Source organism: Megascapheus bottae, unplaced genomic scaffold, assembly GCF_031878675.1.
Source record: "Megascapheus bottae isolate mThoBot1 unplaced genomic scaffold, mThoBot2.hap1 HAP1_SCAFFOLD_132, whole genome shotgun sequence".
Classification (NCBI taxonomy): Eukaryota; Metazoa; Chordata; class Mammalia; order Rodentia; family Geomyidae; genus Megascapheus; species Megascapheus bottae.
This window is the reverse complement of record NW_028327855.1, coordinates 126,804-151,807: the sequence shown is the minus strand read 5'-3', so window position 1 is coordinate 151,807 and position 25,004 is coordinate 126,804. Positions and strand designations below refer to the sequence as shown.

At 39.7% G+C, this 25,004-nt stretch overlaps 2 protein-coding genes across 2 annotated transcripts in view; one reads left to right on the top strand and one right to left on the bottom strand.

The window, feature by feature from the left end:
* LOC150039013 (uncharacterized) overlaps positions 1 to 25,004 on the bottom strand; it is a 100,481-nt gene that overhangs the window by 11,252 nt on the left and 64,225 nt on the right. The window lies entirely within an intron of this gene.
* LOC150039016 (putative E3 ubiquitin-protein ligase IRF2BPL) lies at positions 16,908 to 22,039 on the top strand. The gene is made up of 2 exons (XM_090328075.1): positions 16,908 to 16,916; positions 20,817 to 22,039. Exons 1-2 carry the CDS (start codon positions 16,908 to 16,910, stop codon positions 21,648 to 21,650), a joined length of 843 nt encoding a protein of 280 aa, XP_090184201.1. The 3' UTR covers positions 21,651 to 22,039.

Sequence of the window (25,004 nt, the reverse complement as noted above, 5' to 3'; positions counted from 1 at the left end):
TACCTGAGGCTAGTTTTATAGACTCTGGGTCAGAAAGGTCAAGTATTTATTTTTTCTTTTAATTGTTACACAGCATTTCACAGAAAAATTCTGAAGCAATGAATAGTGATGAATATAAAGATAAAAACTAGTCATAGAAACTGTCACCATACAAAAAGTTTCAAAATTATCTCCTAGACTTCCATAACAAGTTAGATTGCTGATGTCTTTGAATATTAATATGTTCAGATAATTCCTCCCTGAATACAAGTACCTATGTGCAGATATGATTATACAATCTATCATCTATAAGTCTGTCTTTTCTATCTGTCATTTTTGTACTTCCTGGTATTGGAATTGGGGCTTGAACTCATGACTTGTCCTTCTGTTTTGCTTTTCTTCCCAATAAATTCCTGGTTGAACTATGCACCCTAGCTATCACTCTGTGTGTCAGGAAGTTGTGACTGGACATATGTGTTTGGATTCCTGGTCAATGGCTCTACATATTAAAAAGACATACTGGCCATACAGTATGTATGTATTCATGATCTTTCATGTCATATACATGTTTCTCACATTTTCCTGTCCCATTCCTGCTAAGAGAGGAAGTTCAAGCATCTTGTCAGAATGTGATCTCCACATCTCCCACTGGCTCATTGTTCATCCCATTATTCTGCAGACTCCTTGCTTAGTTCTTTTGAAGAAGTGTGCTGCTCAGTCCTCTGAGGCTGAAGAGCTAAGGATACAAACTCCAGTGTAGGTACGAGGACAAGGTAAGTAGTCCAATTTACTTCTAAAAAGTCATTTAACTGAAATTTTCTCAACAGATTTACTGTTATGTTAAATGGTCAATCAAAATGATAACTAATAAAGGTAAGCTTAGAAGTAGATCCACAGAATAATTAAAGTAGTACACTGCATTTGCCTTTTTCATTACATGTCAAAAGTGACCTTGTGAATTGATAATTTTTTAAGTCATCAAGCTCTCTGAATAGGATCAGTGGAGCAAGCCACAGAATGGGGCTTCATAATGAGTTTCACTATCCACTCCTGCTCCTGGCCCTACTGTTTACTTTTTTTTTCCAGTGCTGGGCTTGAGCTCAGGGCCTAAGCACCGTCCTTGGATTTTCTCAAGGCTAGAACTCTACCACTTGACTCTCAGCACCATTTCTGGCTTTGATCTATGTATGTGTTACTGAGGAATCGAACCAGGGACTTTGTGCAAGCTAGGCAAGCACTCTACCACTATGCCAAACTCCTGCCCCCCCCTACTGTTTCTTTTTATCCTGTTGCTTCAATTGCACCCAATAAAATATCCACCAGAATGGTTCCATGCACTTATCTTGGGTAAGCTTCTGTATATATTCAAGTGATGAAGATCTGGGTCACTGAAGTAATTCCTGCTAGGCCCGGGAGCATGGCCTAGTGGTAGCCTCTTGCCTTGCTTGCATGAGGTCTTGGGTTCGATTCCTCAAGACCCCATACACAAAAAATGCTGGAAGTGGTGCTGTGGCTCAAGTGGTATTGCTCTAGCCTTGAGAAAGCCAAAGGTCAGTGTCCAGGCCCTGAATTCAAGTCCCAGGACTGGCAAAAAAAAATTTTCTCTTGGTTACTTTGAATACTTGAGGATTTGCACTTTTGCTTCTTTAAGGATCAAATTTTCTTTTGCTCTAAATACCATGATTTATCTGATTTTAGTAGGTGAGACTGATAGAAGATAATGGTTTTCTCGGCAGGACATGACTCAGTCTAATGCAGCAGAAGGGCAAGACATGTGTGAGAGAACATAACCTTTGGTATGTTCATTATTTACATTCTATCTTCTCCTATAAGGGATCTTTGTATTTTCAATAATATAGCCAAAGGAATTTATATCCCAGGTTACTCTAAACAATCAGTGGGACAAAGCATTAAGTGCTCTATAATTCATTTCATAAGTATGAATATTGGGACTCTCCTTAGAAATGTCAATATCTTATATTCAATATGATACTTAGAGTTACACTCAAAATGGATGATTATGATTTGTGCTTCTGATAATAAATATGCCTCACGTAGATGGGCACGGTGTCTCATGCCTATAATCCTACCTAGTCAGGAGGCTGAGATCTGAGGATCAGGATTCAAAGCCAGCCCTGGCCCTAATGTCCATAAGGCACTTATCTCCAATGAACCACCAGAAAAATGGAGGTGGTGCTGTGGTTCAAGGGGTAGGGCAGTAGCCTTGGGCTGAGGAGCTCAAGGAAACACCCAGGCCCAGAATTCAGGTCCTACATCCAAGAAAAATAAAAAAATAAGTAAATATGCCTCATGTGATAAAAGTTTAAATCCCAATCAAGACTAAGCATTCTGAATTGTGAATCCTATTTTGTTACTAACTCTTAGCTTCTTTCGAATTCGATAATTCTCAGAGGTTTCAAATTCATAATTTCATATTAAAATCATTAGTGCCAAGGATTTGGACAGAAATATATCGTGTGCTGTGCTGTGAACTTCAGTATGTGGATTGAGCGAGTGAAAAATCTGACATAATCTAACCAGTTGTGTCTGAGAGGTGTTTGAGAATGGTGTTTAATATCACAAAAAAACAGAATATTTCATTTTAATGAATTGGATGAGAAAATGAAATCAAATGTTTATTGGCTAATTTAAATATAGCTCAGCATAGATTCACATTGGATATTTTGCTGTGAATACACACAGATTAAAGAACCAATATGCATGATAACCAAGTGGAAGAAAGCCCAGGAACCCATATATACAATAGGAACTTAGGAATCATGGCTTCATGCCATGTTAAAATTGTGTTATATATTCAAAACTGAATCAGTTTCCCTTTCTGAATATTAACCTATGGAGACACCATCGGTGAACAAACTACGCATGTTTGCATTGTATTGACATGATGGTATCTGTCAGCAAAGAATTTTAGCTCTAGCACCCCTTCCAATGAAGATGTTGAGAAAGATTTAAATTTCCTTTGTTCCTGAGATGGAAGCCAGAAGGAGGAAAAGTCCCTATTCAGACAACGGATTTCCTAATGAGACCTTGATCCTCCATGGAAAGAAAGCTAAGAGAGAAGTGAATCTCTAGGAAGATCATTGTCCAGGGAGACGAGCAGAGCATGCCTAGGTTCATCATTTTACCCTGACAGTCAGGGGTTGAGCAGTTGTCAGCTAGAAAGATACCCATTATCCTGGTGTTTACGTTGTAATCAACTGGAAAGAAATTTTGCCAAAAGTCCAAGACTCATTTTTCACAATTAAGAAATAACTGTTCTTATGCCAGACTCAAAGGAACATAGGCTCAATGGTGTTCCTCATTTGTCATAATCAGTAGAAACCTTGGGCTCCCCTAGCAGAGATTTACAACAGAACAAACCAAGATACATAAGACCATATGGTATGAAAGGACCTCCTGGATATAGAAACAAAAGCCATATAATGAGTGATTGATATCCTTAACGTGCTATGTTATCTCTCATCTCTTATGCTGTTCCAGGTTTATCTCATAGTGTTACAGTTTTTCAGCTTGTTGTCTGATATATTGTACATATGCTTATTTGGTTATTTGAAATAGGGTAGGGAAGGGGGAAAAACAAGATGAGGAGCGGAGCGGAGGGACGGGAATGGGGACCAAAACATAAGAAAGGGTATCAATGTTTGTGAAGTAATGCACCTTCTATCTGGTGAATATAATGTAACATTTCTAATAATTACAATAAAAAAATATGAAAAAAAGAAATAGCTCTTCTTACCAGATACTTCTCCTTTAGATAATCAACAGCCTGGGATTTGGTAGGTCCATGTTCAAAGCCAACCCATCATGAAAGTCTGGGAGACTCCCTGTTCACAATAAGTAGCATTAAAGGAGGCAGGCAGTGTGCCTTATGAGATGAGGTTGAAGCCAGACATGGTGTAGAAAGTTGAGCAAGAGTTAAGAGAAGCCCTAAGTTTAAAAGTTGACATGGTCAGAATCTGAAATCGAGAGAGAGAGGGGGGGGGAGCACACAAGCAGTAAGAAATTATACTTTTAATTTCTTGAAGCTTATTATACCTTTTTTCTTCCTAAGGGAAAGTTTACATTGTGGTAAAACTTTCAGTATTTAAAACTAACACACTGACTAAAATTCCATTGAGTTTTCTTGTCAGTGAAAGCTTTTTCTTAATGCATAGATTAATATGCTTTGTGTCCTTGTGCATCTAGGAAAATACTCTTTCTTTTTCTATTGCTGTTGATCCTAGGCCTTTAATTGAGGGCCTGGGTACTGAGATGTTTTTCTTTTTTTCTTCTTTCTTTTTTCTGTTCCAGGTCCAAGGCTTCTACTCATAACTGGGGCCCCGAGGTCAGGCCCCAGGACTTACAAAAAAAGAAAGGAAGAAAGAAAGATAGAACAAAAGAAAGAGGCATTGTCCCTGCGTTTTCACAGGCTAGTGCTCTACCATTAAGGCACAGCACCACTTTCAGCTTTTTCTATGTATGTGGTACCTAGGAATTGAACCCAGAGTTTCGTGCATGCTAGGCAAACACTCTACCACTAGGCCATACTTCCGGCCCACTGAGGTGTTTTTACTCTTGGTTACCACTCACCCATTTGAGCCACAGCTCCACTACTGAATATTTGAATGTTTATTAGAGATAAGTCTGTTAGACTTTGATTCCTAAGCAGATTTCAAATATGGATTCTGAGATCTCAGCCTCCTGAGAAGTTAAGATTACAGATGCAAGCTAGTAGAGCCCAGCTGACCATTACCTTTTCTTTTGCTTAATTCAGTATTAGGATCCTTCTTATCATACAAATATCATCTTTTGATACATAAGCAAATTCTCTCCTGGAAAGTGTTTCTGTATTTTATTACTATCTCAGTGAAAATATTACTACTTTAAAAAATATGTGTTTGATACCCCATCCTCCATAGCTTATGGGATGTGCAAGGTTGCTTTCTGTGTTCTTGAGTTAATTGCTTGCTGAAATATTTCCACCAGGCATACTTCTGTATATCTGTAAGGTTTTTCTATAGTCACATGCTTGAATGACATGAACAATGACCAGACAACAACCATGGCCACAACAACAGTGGTTTCACATGAAAATCAGAAGAAAAGAGCTCAGTGATAAAGACACTGAAAACAACAAAGTTAATTTTTTATGAATTCAAACATTTTTACTTAATTAATTTTGAATACCAATTAAGGAATGGTAGCCATGAATTATAGCTGAAATAGGATCTTTACATCTTTATCTTATGTATTTGCTTTTTAATTTTTCCTCTAACCTTTAAGAAGCAGAAAGAACTCTAGGTCTGGTAATGAATAATTACCTCATTTGTATATTTGATGTATGGGATTAAATGTATTTTCTGAAATACATATACATTTTCAAATACTGTTATTTAATGTATAGATCACACACCAAATAAATGGAGCAGATGATTCTAATGTCTTCTCTCAGTTGTCTGAATTGGTCTCAGAAGAGTCTGCCTTGCCTCATTATGAGCATTTCTCCATGTAAAATACCACTGAATACCTCTAAGTTCTTTTTGTCTTCCCCCAGTTCTGGGGCTTGAACTGAGACTCAGACTGTGACCCCGAGCCTTCTTTGCTCAAAGATAGGGATCTACCCCTTGAGGCACAGCCCATAGCTGTCTTTCTCTGAGTATTTTACAGGAGATGAGAGTCTTATGGACCTTCCTGCAGCAGCACCCTTCTCCTCTGTGCTCTCCCATTCTCACTGAGGATCATACCGCTTCCACCTACAATACTGCAAGAACCATAGGTGCCTTTCACATTCACGACAACTCCAGAGACCATGGTCAGTTTTGTAAATGCTAATCCCATATTTAGTGTACACCAGATCTTTTCAAGCAACATGGCCACAATGTTATAGCTCTCACTTCTCTAGATTTCTCATACATCTTCTCATATCCTCAAAGGTGGATTCTTGTAGCAGAGCTTTCAGTATTCTCAAGGTTTATTAGGTGTTACTGATGCATGATGAACTATAATTGGCATGAAATTTACAATTTAATGCTTTCACTTCTGAATTCTGTGTATGTTTAATCATGGCTGCTAAAGAAGTGAACACACATCAGTCACAAAAGTCTCTTACTGGTCATTTATGTGGCTTTCTTGTGCACTTTGCAAAAGCCAGGCATGGTATCCCATATCTGTAATCTCAGTGTGTCTGTGGCTAAGACTAGATTTGAAGTTCCAGACCAGCTGGAACTACATAGTGGGAACCTCTGTCAAAAATTAGCAGGCGTGGGCAGGAGTGGAAGAAAGGAAAGGTACAAAGAAGGGAAGTTCAAAAAGCTTTGTAAGTTCTCATTGCCTTTAGCCATTAATTGAAGCTTCGTTTCTGTTTTCACAAGCACACTGTAGGGTAAGATTTGTTGTGTGTTTTAGCATTCTAGTTTGTTCATGCCTTGAATGCACATTGGAGTCCTTTTACTATATAACTGAAGACTGCTGATGGTTGCTGTCCTTCAAGGGATGATTTGTGATTGTGTATATTCTTTGGAGATCTGCCTTTCCATACTTTCCATGTACAAGAGTTCAGATTACCATAAATCTAATAACTTTCTTTTTAGAGTGGATACTTTCTGGCATTAATATGATCAGTGTGTGTGTGTGTGTGTGTGTGTGTGTGTGTGTGTGTGTGTGTGTGTATAGATGTGTGTAGTAAGTCTTGAAATCCAATCCAAGAATCTTGCTTGTTTTTTACTTATAGCGGGCTCTGTTCCACTTGAGCCTCCACTTTCTGGGTTTTGGATGGCCCATTGAAGATAAAGGTCTATATTTGCCTGCCCCTGGTAGCTATGAACCAACATCCTCTGAGCCTTCTGAGTAAATAGGATTATTAGAGATCAACTACTGCATCCATATCTATTGGCATATGACTCTGATCTTTATTCACTTATAAGAAATGTCAGAGGAAATCAAATGACATCATTAGGATTACTCTGAGAAAACACTGATGTTTAACACATGGGTTAACATTCGCTGTGCTCATCAATCTTCTGTATGATTTCAATCTTTTATATCTGTAATGAGAAATTAGATTTCTTGAGCCCTGTTTTTGGCAATAATTAGGTCACTTACAAAAAAGTTGGTTCTTCCTCTCTTGGTTTTATAAATTGTAGGATATTTCAGGACAGGATTTATTGAGGGTTAATTTTGCCCTGCTGAAGCAAGGCATTTCTGATGTCCTCTGCTCTGTAATGACATCAATTCCTGGCAGAGTGTGAACAATAGGTAGTTTCCTGTCATCTCTTCATGTGTTTTATTCCTCAATGTCAGGCCCCTTTCTGAACACACGTGATCCATTGCTCTGTTACATATGCAAGGGGGTCCTGTGTAGCTCTCCTGGATTTCCCTCATACCTCTCTGTACTCTCCAGTGCGCTGTCATGTGACAGTCAAGCTCCTAGCTTCCTTCAGCCTGTTTTCCTCACCATTGCATCTTGGGAACTTGGAGTATGCACCAGCTAGCTTTCTTCTTTTTGTGCCTTGGTCTGTACCCCTCTCACAGAAGGGCCTGGGCACTGGGAACATTTTCTTCACTGTCTCTTTAGGACACCCATCTGTAATAGTTTAGCAGTGCATTCACTGACTTCATTCTCTCAAATATGTTGTCTTCAAAGTGCTTTAGTGTGGTTTGCTTGAATACTTTTGGATTGGCTTCATAGAGCACCACAGCTCAGTACAGCTTACTGCACCTTAGGTAGAAACAGACTGCCATGAAGCATCAGTAAATATTGTAGATAGATTGGATACATATCAGCTCATAGTCTCTCTTCCTGTTTCCTTTTTAGGAAAGCTAGTTTCTTCTGGAAAGTACTTCTGTGCCTAGTGAAGGTCAATTCCTAGTGCAAGGAGAAAATGCATCTTATCCCAATATCTACTGAAGCGACAGTGGTCATTTTTCTGCCTTTCCACTGCCCTAGGCTCTAAGCTAACCCAGAACAGGGATGTAACTCATTTATCTGCAAAGCTTCATGCAGTGGTTTCATGGAGTACAGTCTTTTTATGCACTTGGACAGATGAGTGAATGAGAAAATATGGATACATGTGTTCCTTTATGGTTAAACAACTGAGATAGACCTTTTACTGTTTTTTTTCAGGTTGTCTATTTCACCCAGAATGCACTTCATTTATGTAATGATCTTCACAACTTTAAAAAAAAGACAATGTAAAATACATATGAGAATATATTTGGAAAATACGTGCAAATGTCGAGAAAAGGAACAAGAAAAAAGCAAAGAATGCATTATCACAATTACAGTGTGAAGAGCAAGAAGGAGAATTTTGTCATTTTGAGGTATGTGCCAGTCTATATGGAAATTCTTGAACAGCATTTAGATCTATACATACAACTTCATAGCTTTCTGACTCCCCTCTCAGGTGCTTAAAGGTGTGTTTTTGTAGTGTTCATAGTTTGGGATAAGTTATTTTACCAATGATACATGTAATAATTAAAGGCAAATTTCTTAACTCACAATTATAATGACTTCCTAAAATTAGAATATACTGAGATCTCATTGTAAGGCAAAATTTTTGAATATAGTATTTGTTGATGCTGCCAGGAATAATATTTTGTATATGATAATTTTATATGTTCCTATTCACTTACTTTCAATAACTACTATGTATAGTATTGTAAAATTTAACATGCATAGTTAACAAATTTTTTGATCAATACCTGCAAAATACTCATAAAAATTTGTTTGTTCACAATTCCTCAGCATTCAGCCATGTTGTCATACTTTTCCATTATTGCTGACAGTAAATGCATGCAAAGGCATTTTTCATTTATTCTTTTCTCCTGGTCCTCAGAAATTCAAGTTCCTTAGGCATTCTTTATTGACTAACGAAATGCTGGTATTTGTTCTTGGCAAACTTCACAGGACTGTGGACAGAATGAAGGAGGCCATTGAAGGAATTTCCTTGGTGATTGCACACTCTCAGTCTCTTGCACATACTCCTGTCACAAGGCCTAGCATCAAGGGCTCTTCTATGAAAAGACTTCCACATGATGCAGAATTGAAGGGAAGTTTCCCTCCTGGAGAAAACCATGTGACTTCTTCATCAAATGCATACACTTCAGTTAAGAGCCTGGACCAGTACCTGAGCAGGGTCAGTTGCATTTCAATATGTTCCACTGGTTTGCAAAGTTTGAATGATTACGCTTCAGTTTTGACACCCTGACTTGTTTGACTACCTTGTGTTCAGTTAATATTGCTATTATTCAGTGTTCATAGAAGAATTGAATATCTGGGTTTTTTTTTAAACTTCAAGCTCTCATTCTGAATCTCTACATATTTGGTTTTTTTTATTGGAATACCTTTTTTGTTTACACTGGTGCTTCCAGTATCCTCCATACATGTGCTCCCCACTCTCGGAATAATTTCAACAGTTGCTCTGACTTTATTAATGTTGATTAGATAGTATATTGAAGAGCATTTTATACATGTGCCATACTCCCCACTGCTATCCTTCCCCCAAAAGTTCCTCTTGTACATTCCTATTGTTCATCTTTAAATCTAAATTTACAAAATGGAGAGAAAAATGTGACATTTAACCCTCAGTGTGATGTATTTGGCTTAGCATGCTGAGTTCTCTTATCCATTTTCCTGATAATGATATCATTCCATTTTTAGAGCAGACTCATTCCTCATTTTGTCCACATACAGCAGTTTTATATGTACTCATTGGTGAATAGGTAGCTTTTGTTTTTTTGTGGGTCATGGGGTTTTAACTCTGGGCCTGGGCTCTTTCCCTGAGCTGTTCTGCTCAAGGCTAGGGCTCTAACACTTTGAGTTTCAGTGCCACTTCCGTTTTTCTGGTGATTAATTGGAGATCAGAGTCTCATGGATTTCCTGCCTAGGCTGGCTTTGCATCGTGATCCTCAGATCTCAGTCTCCTGAGTAGCTAGCATGGCAGGCGTGAGTCACCAGTGCCCAGCTTCAGCTCTTTTGAATAGTGCTAATATAAGCACAAAGGTACAATGAGAAAAGATACATTTTTGTGTGCCTTGACCCCATAAGTATATTGGAAATTAAAATATTTTAACTTTCTGTGGTAGCTGCATCAGATACAATAGCCCTTAATGTTTTAAAGCAGCTTCCACAAAATAATGAAGTAAGGCAACTTATTTGAACTAATCAGATAATTTTGAAACAGAAAGTAGGTATAATTCTGACTGTTTTTTTAATAGCAATCAGTGACATGTGACTAAGCTCACATAGAAATGCCATTGATACAATCAGATCACTACACTTAATTTGCAATGGTCAAAATGCATAATATAGCTAAAAAACTACAAGAAAGACAATATTCTCTTTTAACATGTTATACATTTATCCAAATAAATCAAAAAGGTACCTCTCCTGCTACAATGAACATGCAAAAATGCTGACAGTGATATCTGTAGTGCAGTTTTTATATATGAACTTCCCCAATGCAAATTCCACATTCTGAGTATTTTGTGTATGAATATATGTTATATATGCTTATATGTACCGTATATATAGTAAATCTGGTTTATATTAGGTATTACATATAGCATATCTTATATAATACTGTTATCTGTGTTGTGGGTATAATATGTACAATATATACTTAGATAGAAGCTCATGTATGAATATGTACATACATATCCAAAAACAAACGATACCTATATCCACACATATTTCATATATATGTGATTAGAATAAATTATTATTTATCACCTTGTATCTATGCATATTATGTGCTCATTTATCTCCCATGTTTCATTATACTGGGAAAGGAAAGGTTTGAATAATAACCTTTTACAATTTTTTCAGAGAAATCCAAAAGATACAACAGTGCAAGCATATACTACAATATGACTATGCAGAAATATAGACAGTGACACTCTGTGTAAGATTAGTCCTCATTATGATCTTCCTACATGCCAACTTCAGGCTTTCTTTGTGTGTACTCAGTTGGCCGCGGACACACTTGCCTACATATATACAAATATATACATATGTATACATATATACATGTGCATGTACACATGCAAATATACACACAAGATACTTCACAGGTAGTATGGATTTCTATTTGACCATCATTATTTCCCACATATTTTTTGTGAATATTAGTTTCCAGTCTATCCCAGGTAATCAAAATGTGAGCCATAAAAATAAGAATGCAATATTGTTATGTAATTAAAAAGTACTTATGACTCTGACATTATATGACTTCCTAGATCATACATTCTGGTTAATATTTCTCTACAGCTAAATGATTAGTGTGATTTGTTCTCACATAAAGTAGTTGCTTATAATTTTTTCATCATTTTTCTGTGTCTTTGAGTTTGACAGATTTGTGATAGACCCATTTAGTTTTACAACATCAGTTCAACAATGGAACCTTTCTGTTTAAGTGTTTAGAGTGGCAGCTTTTTGTGTTGTGCTTTCTTGCTTCTTTTGTACTTTTCTTGTTATTACATAGGTGATATACAGAGGGGTTACCATATCACAAGTGAGGTAATGAATATATTTGTCTTTAGATAATGACATCCCCTCCTTTATACTTTCCCATTTTTCACCTCTGTTGCTTCCACAAGTTATATAGTTCATTTTCAACATGATTTCTACTGAGTATCACTACTTCATTTGTTCACTCTCTGTCCTTCCACTTTTGTGTACCTCCCTCATCCTCCCCATAGACAGAAGCAGAGAGGCATTATACCTCTTAATTCCTCCTCTAAGAGTACCTGCTTTGGTCTCACTATATATGAATGATCACAGTCCTCTATGACTTTTCATGTCACCATGTATTTTAGATTTACTCTCTGCTTATGTGTCATTTGTCTTTCTGAACTTGACTTATCTTCACTTACTATGATTTGTTCTGGGCCCATCCATTAACCCCCAAAAGACAGATTTTTTTGCCATTCCTGGAGCTTTAGTTCAGAGCCTGGGCAGTGATTTCTGAGGCTAGCACTCTACCACTAGAGCCACAGTACCACTTCCAGCTTTTGTCTATATAAGGAACTAAGGAATTGAACTCAGGGCTTCTTACATGGTAGGTGAACACTCTACCACTAGGCCACACTCCAGGCTCCCAAATTACATAATTTTATTTTATTTTTTGGTCAGTCCTGGGTTTGAACTCAGGGCCTGAGTATTGTCCTTTGGCTTTTTCCTCAAAGATAGTGCTCTACCACTTGAGCCACAGCACCACTTCCCGCTTTTGTATGTATGTAGTACCAAGAAATTGAACCCAGGTCTTTGTGCATCCTGGGCAAGCATTCTACCACTAGGCCAAACCCCCGACCCCAAATTACATAATTTTTAATGGCAGTGTAAAACTACATTGTGTATCAGTATCGTACATTATTTGAATCCACTCACCATTGTAGGACACCTGGACTGTTCCCAAGACTGGGCTATTTTGAATATTACAGAAATGAACATAGAGGCACAACTGTATTTACAGTGTTCTGGCTTGTGTTTGTCTGTATAGATGTCCTGGAATGTTATGGCTAGTTCACAGTTAAGGGATTTTTTGAGGAACCTCTAGACTGCTGTCCAAAGTGGTTGTATTAGTTTACAGTGAAATAGGATTCCTTTTCCCTCAAATCCCCACCAGCATTTGTTGTTCTAACTCCTAATGTTGGGCAATGTAACTGGAATAAGATGGAATCTCAGAGCCATTTTGATTTGCATTTTCTTATGGCTAGGGATGGTGGATTGCACATCCTCTGTTTCTTTGTCATTCTTACCTCTTCCTCTGAGAAGTGTCTGCTCACTGTTTCTCATTCATTCACCTAACTTGGAAAAGAAAGGAATGGTACAGACAACAGCTGCACTGCTATGACTTTGAAAATAGTTCCTTGGTCTCTACATATCTTTATACACATGTGTATTTATATGCAGATATCTAACCTTTGATGGAAGATTTTTTTATTTTGTTTTAGTCATGGGACTTGAACTCATGGGCTGGGTATTGTCTCAGTTCATCAGCTCAAGGATAGTACTCTATTGCTTTGAACCTCAGCATCAGTTTAAGTTTTCTGATGGCTTACTGGAGAAAAGAGTCTCTCAGATTTCTTGCCTGGGCTGCTTTGAACTGTGATCCTCAGAGCTTAGGCTCCTGAGTAGATAGGAGTGCAGTCATGAGCCATCAGTGCCCGGCTGTTCATTTTCATCTGTGCTAAATGATTAAACTATACACAGTCAAGGCCCATGTGAATTCATAGACTTAGTTTTTCATTGATGTTAGCAATAGTTCACCTAATACCAACTTTACATACTGTAAATGCAAAGGGTATTTCCTGCTTTTGTCTAGAAATGAAGCTTCTTCTAGCAAAAGTTAAAATGTAAACTCTGCAAACAAAGCTTTTATGCAAGATTGAGACATATTATTTTCCTAGCTAACCTAATTCAGTGTTCATTGTGCTTTTGTTGCTTTATGTATTTTGCATTTCATGTGCTAATAGGAGTTCAATATGATATAACATCTAAATTTCTGTTTCTATGTCTTCTCTATTTCTTGTTTGCTCTAATGTTGGCTGTCTGTCCTGCTGCTCTGATGGATAAAAGCATCTGCAGGAGGAATGCAGGACTCCATCCAAAGTGATGCTTAGCATTTCAAGCTGCAGAGTCCTGGGGTATGAGGGACTGACGCAAGGTCAAATAACTCTTCCTCATCTGAAATCTTTGTCACGTCCCAGGACTTTTTGTGAGTGGCGTACACAGACTGTGATTATCTGACTAAGCATTGTGATTGCAAGTACTTCACCTCACAATAGAAAATGTCTTTGACTTTGTCTACTGTTTCTGTTTCATTTCAAAATTGAACATAATTGCATCCCTGAGCAAGATATGGACAGGCTTTCGAGTATACTATGTATTGTTATATTCCAGAATGGCTTAACAGTCAGAGGACAAGTACATGGATATGCCAGGTATTTGGCTAGGAAGTTCAAGTATGATAATATTTGTTAGTATATTGTCATCATTTTCAACATTGCAAATACACAAAATGTTAATTTGGACAATATCAGAGAAATCATACTTTTTATCTACAGTGATAGGTATTGAAAGCATGGCCTTGTACATGCTAGTCATGTGGTTTGCCAGTTGAGTGACATCTCCAGCTTAGGTTTCCCCTCTACCACTTCTCTCCGGTGGTGAGATATGAACCCAGAATCTTGAACTTTCCAATTTAGTTTCAAAACCGAACACGAGGACATAGTGATACCAATACTCTGTCTTGTATACTGGTATTGTCTCAATATTCTAAAGCATTCAGATGACAAGGACATGGACTCAGCAGGTGCTTAGGTCCAGACAGGCACTGAGGACATTACTCTTTGAGACCTGTATCTCCCAGTGCTGTGATGTAAATTGTTAGTGCATAGGCACATACTTGCTGATTATTTGTTGTTGTACTTTAGAAAATGCGTACAACCCCTTTGAATTGGGTTTGATGAGGATTTTTTTTTAAGATTTCTAGTTCTCTGCTCAGTAGAAGAAGAATCCATCTCCTCACTGGTGTCTCAGTCATTCCCCCAACTTGTCAAAGGGCAGAATGGCACAGACAAAGGCTGCACTGCTGTGACCTTCAAACTCGTTCCTCACAAAGTTGGTGCTTGTTCTCTGTACATCTTTATACACCTTCTATCTATATTCAGGTGTCTGAACTTTTTTGGCTGATCCCTCTGGATGTATGTGTACTCTGCTCCTTATTATCAACACTGAATTGTTAGATTCTACACAGTCAAATACTATGTGAATTTCTACACATACTTGTCCTCCCCAAATATCTATAATTCACCAAAAACTAAGTCTACAAGGCTGTATTTCCTGCCTTTTCGAGAAATGAGGTTTCTTGTTCCATTTAAATATTCACCTCTGCTAAACAAAGCTTTGATGGAAGGAAGACCAAGAGTTCATGCCTTATGAATCTACACCAATCTTTCTAGTGGTTTTGTGGCTTATTTTCCAGTTTACTTGCTATGTGGGATACAAAGCTCATTTATTATCTACATCTCTGCTTCCATGGTGCTTCTGTTCCTCCTGTTGGCACCACTATTGGCTATCTGTCCAGCCTATCTGATTGATAAAAGATCTGCAGGATTCCCATCCAATCTGGTGGTGGGCCTTTCAGTATAACAGAGGTGTGGGGTACAGAAAACTGATTCATGCTCCATTAGCTACTCTGTATGTGAAGTCCACTTCCATTCCCACCAGTAAGTGTGAGCTGCATACATGCACTCTGGCCATCTGCATTTGACCTTGTAGCTCCTCCTACTTGACTTCCAAAGAGAACAGGAGAAATTGTCTTTCCACATAGTCTACTTTTGCTTATTTTCAGAACTCAATATTAGGATGTACTGTTACTGATAGCCTGTCATGTGTACTGTCTATGGTTACAATACTCCAGAAATTGTTTAACACTCAGGTGAAAACTATATGCACTCACTTGGCATTGATAGCTGGCCATGAATGGCCAGCTTACCCTTTTGGTCATCAATACCTTCACTGTGAAGGCATATAAGTCTAACACAGGTCATTAGTCCTCTGCGTTTAGGGAAAATAAATCCTATTTTCTATATACAGTGCTGGGTTTTGAAACCCTGGCCTCTCTATATTAGCCCACAATCTTCTATTTGAGCTACATCTCCACCTCTTCTATCCCTGCCATGCCTCTCTGCAGTATTGAGGTTTGACTTCAGAAGCTTGTATTAGATGAAGCTGCATAGGAGTGAGTTGAACTTTTGGCGTGAACCACTGTGCTCTCAGCATGGCCAGGAATGGATTGATGAGGGAATGGCTCAAGTTGATGATAATATTTACTGGGAGGGGTGGGGCCAGATGGTGCAAATTGGAAGGCATAAGAATGTCTTTGAAAGGCCATTTCCAATTCACCAACATAATGCTGGATGGGAAATGAATAGTTCAAGACTTCAAACATCAGCAAGAAATAGAGACTCCTGGAGCATAATGCCATAAAAGCAATGTGTATGCATGCACACACACACGCACACAACACACACCCACTATAATTTCTTTGAGAATGGGATTCCACTAGAATACCCAGTCACAAAAGTATAATCAACGATTTTTCTTGACGTAGCTCTTGTTCACATAATTGTCCTCATTATTCTTATGAAAGAATGAAAGTATACATAGTCAAGTACCATGTAAATTCATTTGAATTGATTTTGCACTCCCATTTACTTCAGTTTATCTAAGCGCCATTTTATATGGTGTGTATGGAAAAGGATATTTCCTGGTTTTTTTCATAGACATGAGACTCTACAAAAGCAAAATTTTATGCTGCAGTGATGAATATTTCTATCCTGGTTAACCAAACCATTGTTCAATGTCCTCTTGTTTAAATCATTTTAAAGCTAATATACTTCGTAGGAACTTATGCCCTTGCTCTACCTCTAAAATTCTGCTTGCATGTTCCCTCTTCTCACTCCTTGCTGTGCTAATGCTTCCTGTCTGACCTGCCTATCTGATAGAGAAAAGGAACTGCAGGTTAGAAGCAGATCTCTCATTGAATGCGGCAGTCAGTCAGAGTAGGAGAATTCTTTGGTATTAAGTGTTGATCCTGGGTTTGTTTGCTCCTTTGTTTCTTAGGGCCTTCTCACTTCAGGGGCTTGTGACTTCCATATATCCATTGTGGCAAGCTTACTAAGCATTGTGTTTGCTAGTAGTTGATTTCACAACAGACCATAAGCACTTATCCTTTGTCCTCTTCAGTTGTTTTCCATTTGTTTTTGTTGTATTGGAACTCAGTCAGTGAAAAACAGAGAAGACAGATTTTGAGAGGCAGATTTGGGAGTCTTCATTGGAGAGCCAGTGGCTGTAGGGAGACTTCTGTCTCCAAGACTGCAGCCCAGCACAGAGCTTACACAAAGCTTTTAAAGACAAAAACCACATGACTTGGGTATGGAGGAGTCATTCACTGGAGCCAATCTTCCCTAAAGCCAAACAGCATGACATCTCCATATTCTCTGAAGACAAGCTCTCCTTAAATTGGCTTGTTTCACTTTGAAGGTTTTGTAGCTGGATGAAAAGCTCTTATCACCCAGCTAGGTACCAGGATGGCTGGGAGAACAAGGTGATGGTGTGTAGACCCAGTCTCCTTATTTAATTTTCACATTTGAAAATATTTGCATGCTGGTGGTTATGGCCTGTTATATATCCTGTATATTCTTATCATATTCCAAAATGATTTAACACAAATGACAAGTCAACTCAACAATGCTCATGTCCAGTTGAGGAAGTGGCAATGCTGTTAACAAGCTGTTTTCACCATTAACAAATTCAACACATACATGCAAAAAGAATCTGGAAGTAATTATGGAAGAAATCGTACATCTTTCCATAGTGGATTGTCCACAGTATTGTACCCTTGGACTTGAGCGTGTTTGGTATGTGCACTGCCACTTGAGATCCATCTGTAGCTCCTCCTCCCCAGCACTTGGGTACTGAGATGGCAATTCAGAGCCTTGTAATAGACAAAGCTCTCAAGATAGTCATTATTTCGCACGTGCTTGATTCCTCAATGATCCCCTTCGTGCTTCCCCATAATTTGATCTTGAGCATCCTGCTGTCTAACATCTAAAATAGTTTCTCCTCTTATGCCTGAAGCCAGGGGAATCAATTTTGAAGGAAACTCAGGGTAGACATGTGTCAGCATACAAATCCAATTCTTCAGCAAAATGGTGCCTGGAAGTATGGTGCCTGATTTTAGTGCATCAGCCATGAGGTAGAAGGTAGAATATCTGCAATGCCCTAGGCCAGAAGATATAGTGGTAGAATACAGGCACATGTGCACACACACAAATACCTCAGGATTCTAGCCTTTCCCATGTTGCACCACATCATCTCCTGTCTATGTCTGGCTGGTGTGTAACTCCTGGCTCTGAGCCCTGTTCATCTGTCTCTGTTTTTGATGTGGTGCCACACTTACGGGAAACTGTATACCTTCTGGCTAGTGTCTTCCCCTTCTGGAGATGTATGAATCAGGAATTTGACACTCAGCTGGGGAGAGCTGGGGCACACTGGGATGCCTTCCATCCACTTCCTCATTCCCTCTTTGACCTCAAGAATCATATGTCCTTGTAGACTCCCTCTGTGTCCTTACTGGATTCCACGCACATCCTCACCACATTCATTTCCCTTAGCCTCACCCTATATGGCCGTAGGTTCATTGCTTTTGAGCTAATGTGATTCTCTGCTAGGAAAATCCTAGATGTATACTAATAATTACAAATGAGGGAAACCATGCAGCCTAGGTTTCTTTGAGTTGGCTTACTTTACTTAATATGATTTTTTCCAAGTCTTTCAACTTCCTTAAAAAATGGTGTGGGGCTGGGAGTTTGGCCTAGTGGTAGAGTGCTTGCCTAGCATGCACGAAGACCCAGGTTCGATTCCTGGGTACCACATACTTAGAAAAAGCCAGAAGCGGTGCTGAAGCTCAAGTGGTAGAGTTCTAGCACTGAGAAAAATCCAAGGACAGTGCTCAGGCCCTGAGCTCAAGCCCAGGACTGGCAAAAAAAAATGGGGTGATGTCATTCTTCCTGATGGCAGCATTGAATTCCATTGTGTATACATACCACAATGTCTTGATCCAATCTTCAACTGAGGGACATCAGGATTGGTTCCATATCTTAGGTATGGTAAGTAATGCTGCAATGAACGTGGTGGTGCTACTAGCTTTAACATGTACTTTTTATGGACATTTGGGAAAATGCCCAGGAGTGGAATTGCTAGGTGATAGGGGAGCTGTACATTAAGCCTTTTGAGGAATTGCCACACTGTTTTCCAGAGTGGTTGAACAAGTTTACAGACCCACTCACAATGCAGTAGACATCACTTCTGAACACATCTCTACCGGCAACTGTTACTATTCGATTTCTTGATAGCGGCCATTCTATCTAATATGAGGTGGAATCTCAAAGTTGTTTGGATTTAGATTTCCTTTTTTTTCTTTTTTGCTACTACTGGGCTTGAGCTCAGGGCATAGAACTATCCTTTGTACTCTCTCAAGTCTAGCACTCTTACTACTTGAGCCTCAGCACCACTTTCTATGTATGTAGTACCGAGGAATCAAACCAAGGTCCTTGTGCATGCTAGGCAAGCACTCTACCACTAGGCCAATTTCCTGGGCCCTACATTTCTTTTATGGCAAGAGATGTTGAGGATTTCTTCATGTGTCTATTGGCCATTCTTATTTCCTCTTCTGAGAAGTTTCTCTTTAAGTCTTTAACCCACCTTTAAATGGGATCCTTGGGGTTTTTTTGAGGATTTGTTTTTAAGAGAGTCAATATTTTGAGCCATTAGTATATTTTTGTTATGAGGTCCTTGTCTATTGTATGCCTAGTGAAGTCCTCCCACTCTCTGAGCTTTCTATTTGACTTGCTAGCTATATGTTTTGCACACAGAACAAAACCAGTTACTGCAGTCCTATTTGTTCAAACATTCTTTATTATGTTGTGTTTCTGGGCCTTCATTAACCTGTGCTAAGGAGCCCTAGTGTGTCTGTTATTTATTCCTGTAAATTTTCCAGGGTAGACACCCTTTACCTCAAGGTCTTTGAGCCATTGGGAATTAATTCTGGTGCAGGGTGATATATAAGGATCCAATTTTAGCTTTGTACAGGTGCTTAATCAATTCTGCCAGCACCATTTGTTGACCAGGATATCTTTCTTTCATTCATATTTTTGCTCTCTTATCACAGATTAGGTGGCATTAATTTCTGGGTCTTCAGTTCTATTCCATTGGTCCTCTGGCCGGTTTTGGTACCAGTACCATGTTGTTTTGATTACTATAGCTCTGTAATGGAGTCTGAAGTTTGGTATTGATTTTCCTCCATCATCAATCATTCAGTCTTTCAGCTCTTTGTACCTTCATGTTCCAGGAAAAGAAAAAAATGTAATCTAATAGAATGTAAGGAAGGGCTGCCTCCTTTCCTTGAAAATCTGTTCAGGGCACTTTCCCCAATTCTCCTTGCAGGTCCTGGAGACTGCTACCCACCTAGGAAAAGAGAAAGGTCATGTGGTGGGTATCCTTGTGACCAACATTCTTCTTCCCATCTTTCTCCTTCACCAACCAAGGTGTTCAAAAGTCATTGTAAAGAAAACAGGAAGGAGAGTAGTAATGTAAAGAAACGGAGGGAAGTTAATAAAGGATGCCTTGGGAAAGGAAGCAAGGAAGAAAGGATTTGGGAAGTAAGAATTATCTTAAATGGTTGTTTCCAGGTGAAGAAAGGAGGAAATTAAGACTACTGGATTGAGTAAGGAGCAGCTGGTATGAGTATGTCTTGATTTGAGAAGGTAGAGCTTATTAGTAAAGTTAGTGAAGATGGTATGCAAGAAGAGGAAAAAGGGAGTTTCCACACCCCTCCATAGAACTACTGCTGCCACAAGTTTCCCCCCATAGGAAGCTGGGGAGAACTGGTCAGGTAAGAGGGGATGTTAAATCCCATACAGAGTCAGTTAGTGCTTCCCATTTCAAAATTAACCAGAGCCCAGATATCAAAAGTACAGACTTCATGAGCATGCCTATCTAATAATCATTCCTATCTGTCTTTTAACTGGGAAGGAACACATATCTACCACCCATTAGTTCTATTTATACTGAGTCTACCATCCATATTCTTTACTCTAGAACATGACCAAGGCCTCCCACCGGTCCATTACCATTCTAATCCAGTCACAGATTCTCACAGGTTATTCTTAGATAGCCCTTGGCAAGATTGTCATTTTCACCATATTGATTCTTCAAATCCAGGAGGAAATCAAAGCAGAATTAAATGAATTGGAGTCTAAAAGAACTATAGAAAGAATCAACAAAACAAGGAGTTGGGTCTTTGACAAAAATTAACAAAATTGACAGCCTGTGGAAGAGGAAGGCGTCCCCTGAGCCCCCGGACTCGGCCGAGGGCGCGCTGAAGCTGGGCGAGGAACAGCAGAGGCAGCAGTGGCTGGCCAACCAGATTGAGGCCCTGAAGCTCACCAAGTTGGCTGGGGGCTTTGTGGTGCCAGGCCACGCAGCGGGGTGGCCGCCGCCGCCACAGCCCCCACCGCCCCTGGGACCCCATTCCAACCGGACCACCCCACCGGAGTCAGCCCCCCAGAACGGGCCGTCCCCTATGGCCACGCTCATGTTGGTGGCAGACACTCTGGGCAAGGCGCACTTGCCCAAGAACGGCAGCTCCTTGCACTCTACCACCCCGTCTGCCTGGCGCAACAGCAGCAGCCCCATGTCTCCAGCCTCCATGCCCGGGCAGCGCTGCTTGGCTTCACGTAACGGGGACCTGAATTTACAGGTGGCGCCCCCACCACCTAATGCCCACCCGGGCATGGACCAAGTGCACCCCCAAAACATTCCGGATTCCCCCATGGCCAACAGCGGACCCCTCTGCTGTACCATTTGCCACGAACGTTTGGAGGACACGCATTTCGTCCAGTGCCCCTCCGTCCCTAGCCACAAGTTCTGCTTCCCTTGTTCGAGAGAAAGTATCAAGGCCCAGGGGGCCACTGGCGAGGTGTATTGTCCCAGCGGAGAGAAATGCCCCCTAGTTGGGTCGAATGTACCTTGGGCCTTCATGCAGGGCGAAATCGCTACTGTCCTAGCTGGGGATGCTAAAGTGAAAAAGGAGAGAGACCCTTGAACCCTAAGGCCACCACCTGCTTTGCCCTAGTTCCTCTCCCATCCAGAGGGACCCACCCCCCACCCCTCCCCTTCCCATTCTCCACCCCTCCAAGATGTAGAATTGTGAATATAACAAACTGCAAAAAGTTAGTCTTATGTATAGACATTATTTTCGTCGTATGTTTCTATATTTTGGAACAAAGGTATGTAACTTCTTCCTTTGAAGGATAAGCTGGTTTGTGTTAAGCAGTATAATATGAGTTGGGTTATTCGCATCATAATCGTTAGCATTTACTTGGTGGCAGAATGTTTGCCTAGGTACAGAATTAATAGCCCTTAGCAACCACTGCTGCTGGTGTGTATTTTTGTAAATGTTATGCACTCTGAAAGGAAAAACACACACACACACACACATGAAAGGAAAGTCTTTTTTCTTGTTTTGACAAGGCGAGTGTTGCTGCCTAAAAAAAAAATAATAATATTAATGATGATCCTATAAAATGGTGAAAGCTTCTTTCTAAACAGCCCCAAGTGTTGAGGTCCTCACTTAATTTTGTGTTCTGTTCTGTTTTGTTTTCCTGTTTCGTTTGCAAAATGGTGAAGGGGGATGTTGGGGGAGGGCTGGGGTGTTTTTTTGTTGCAAGTTTATGAAGGGGGAAATGTTTTGGTTTGTTTCTACTGACCTGAATGTGTTGGATCTTCACTTGTTGTTTTGTTTTTTGCTTTATTGATGCACGGATGCTTTTGAACAGTAGAGCCAAATGCTAGACATGGAGAATCTGCTCTATTCGTCCTTTATACATTTCTGTAGTTAATAGAACACTGTAATGTGCCTTGGAGCTTAGTAACTTGTAATAAATTCAATTGATATTAAAAAAAAAGAAAAAAGTGGCCTTGAAAAAGCCCCAAAACAGTGGACAGGCCTGAGTTTAACCCCCAGGACTGGCAAAATAAAAAGAACGATTTTAACAAAGAAAAATTCAGATAAAAAAATAGAAGAGTGAATGTGATAATATTAGCAAATGTGTCATTTATATACATGTATATATAGTAATATCTTCAAAATTAGTGGAAGTTCTTCAGGGCAAAGGAAAATGCTATTAGAACAAAGATCTGGCAAAGAAGAATGTACAAAATGATTTAAATACTAAAGTCCTTTGTTATGCTCATCTCTTCTCACACATCAATATTCTCAGCAATACAGGAGTAATTACAATCTCTGAAGAGAAAATCCTTAAGGATATCAGCTGCATATAGGATGGGAGGAATCCAGAGTATTCTAAGACACCTGCATTAACTCTGAAATAGGACAACATTATATGAAAGTGGACTTAGAACTCAGGTGTCTAAAATTCTACATACTAGGAAGGTGTATTAGGAATGAATTAGAGGCTACTCTGGGCCACTTGGCAACATGCTGTGTCCAAATAAAGCAAGGAAAACAAAAAGCTAGGCATAGGTGGGTCATATATGTAATCCTAGATCTCAAGATGTTCATATCCAAAAATCATGGTTTGAGGCCAACCTAGAGATTCCATGATACTTGCTCCAATAAGCCAATTTAAAAAATGGAACTGGAGATATGGTTCAAGTGGCAAAGCAATAGTCTTGAGCAAAAAGAGCTCAAGGACAGCACTCAGACTCTGAGTTCAAGCCTCAAGATCAGCAATAAAAATGAATGCATGAATGAATAAATAAAGAAAGCAGAATTGCTAGAGGATATAGCTCAGAACTAGAAGGCATATCTAATAAGCACAAACCCTTGGCTTCAACCTCCAATGAATACTTCCCCAAATGATAACTTTACATTCAATGTAAATAAATCCTTGTAAAATCTAGGAGAGTAAAATTAGGAGACAAATGTATTTGATATCCAAACAAATAAGATGAATATAGAGAGTGCAAAAATAAATGGAAAGGCAGAAATGGGAAACATTATGCAAGTGAAAACTCTGATGAGTAGAAAAGTTTACCAATACGACTAAAAATCGAGTATCACTTCGACTTTGTGTAAATATGTGAAGAAGCACAGTGTACTAAAAACCAATACCAAACTGTTGTCTACAGGAAAACTCTTTTAAATTTAATACATTTTAGCATAAAAGAGATGGATTGGAAGAGTAAATACTGGCCAAAGAATTAAAATGTTCAGTGATAGCCAGGCACTCCTTACTCACATCTGTTAATCCTTTGAATTCAGATGGCTGAAAACTGAGGATCAGAGTTCCAAGCCAGTTTTTGAAGAAAAGTACAAGAGATTCTTATCTCGAATTAAACACCTGAAGTAGAAAATGGAACAATGGCTGAAGCGGTACAGTGTCAGACTTATAGTGGAAAAAATTAAAAAGTCAGAATTAGAGCCTAGGCCTGAGTTCAAGCTCCTGGAACCACCCCACAAAAGAAAGGAAAGAAGGAAGGAATGAAGGAAGGAAGGAAGGAAGGAAGGAAGGAAGGGAGGGAGGGAGGGAGGAAGGAAGGAAAGAACAGAAGGAAGGAAGGAAGGAAGCAAGCTAGCAAGCATGCTGCAATGTAAGATTCAGTGAAAAAGGAAGGATGCAATGAAAGTAATAAAATAGCATGTTGAATTCTGTGTGTGTGTGTGTGTGTGTGTGTGTGTGTGTGTGTGTATAGCTAGGATGACAGACTGCATCTCTGCCAAATTTAAAGATAAAAAGCCTTTTAGGCTGGGCACGGTGGCTCAAGTCTGTAATCCTAGCAACTCAGAGATTTTAATATGAGGATCGCAGTTCCTTTATTGCCATCCTGGGCAATAAAGTCCATGAGACGCTTATCTCCAAAATTAACCACCACAAAACCAGAAGTGGTGTTGTGGTCAAGTGGTAGAACACTAGCCTTCAGGTGAAGTGCTCAGGAACAGTACCCAGGCCCAGAGTTCAAGCCCCAGGACCAAGAACCACAGCCTTTTAAACAAGCCATGTGGAATTGGCTCATGCCTGGCATCCTTGCTGAAAGGAGGCTGAGATTGGAGGATGACAGTTCCAACTCATCCTGGGAAAGTGAAGTCCTTGAGACTTGAAGTCTTGAGCCCCTGGTGCTCACACACACATGGATGCCTGGGGAAAAAATCTGATGAATCCCTAAGCTGAATTCGAACGCCCCAAGAGCTAAAGCTTGAACTGACAGAGGTGTTTTACTAGATTCTTTCCCTGGAAGTCAACTCAGTCAGGGCAACACATCTGGTGATTCAGGCCTCCAGGAAGGGAAGGGGGTGGGGCTATGCTAGGCGGAGACAGTCGCACAGATTGTTTCTGATTGGCTGAGGGGAAGAGCGGCTTCAGGAGCTGACCAATGAGAAGCGTCCTTGGTAGGAGGGTCCTGGCGTGGGCGGTGGGGCTGTGTCTCCCAAAGGCGC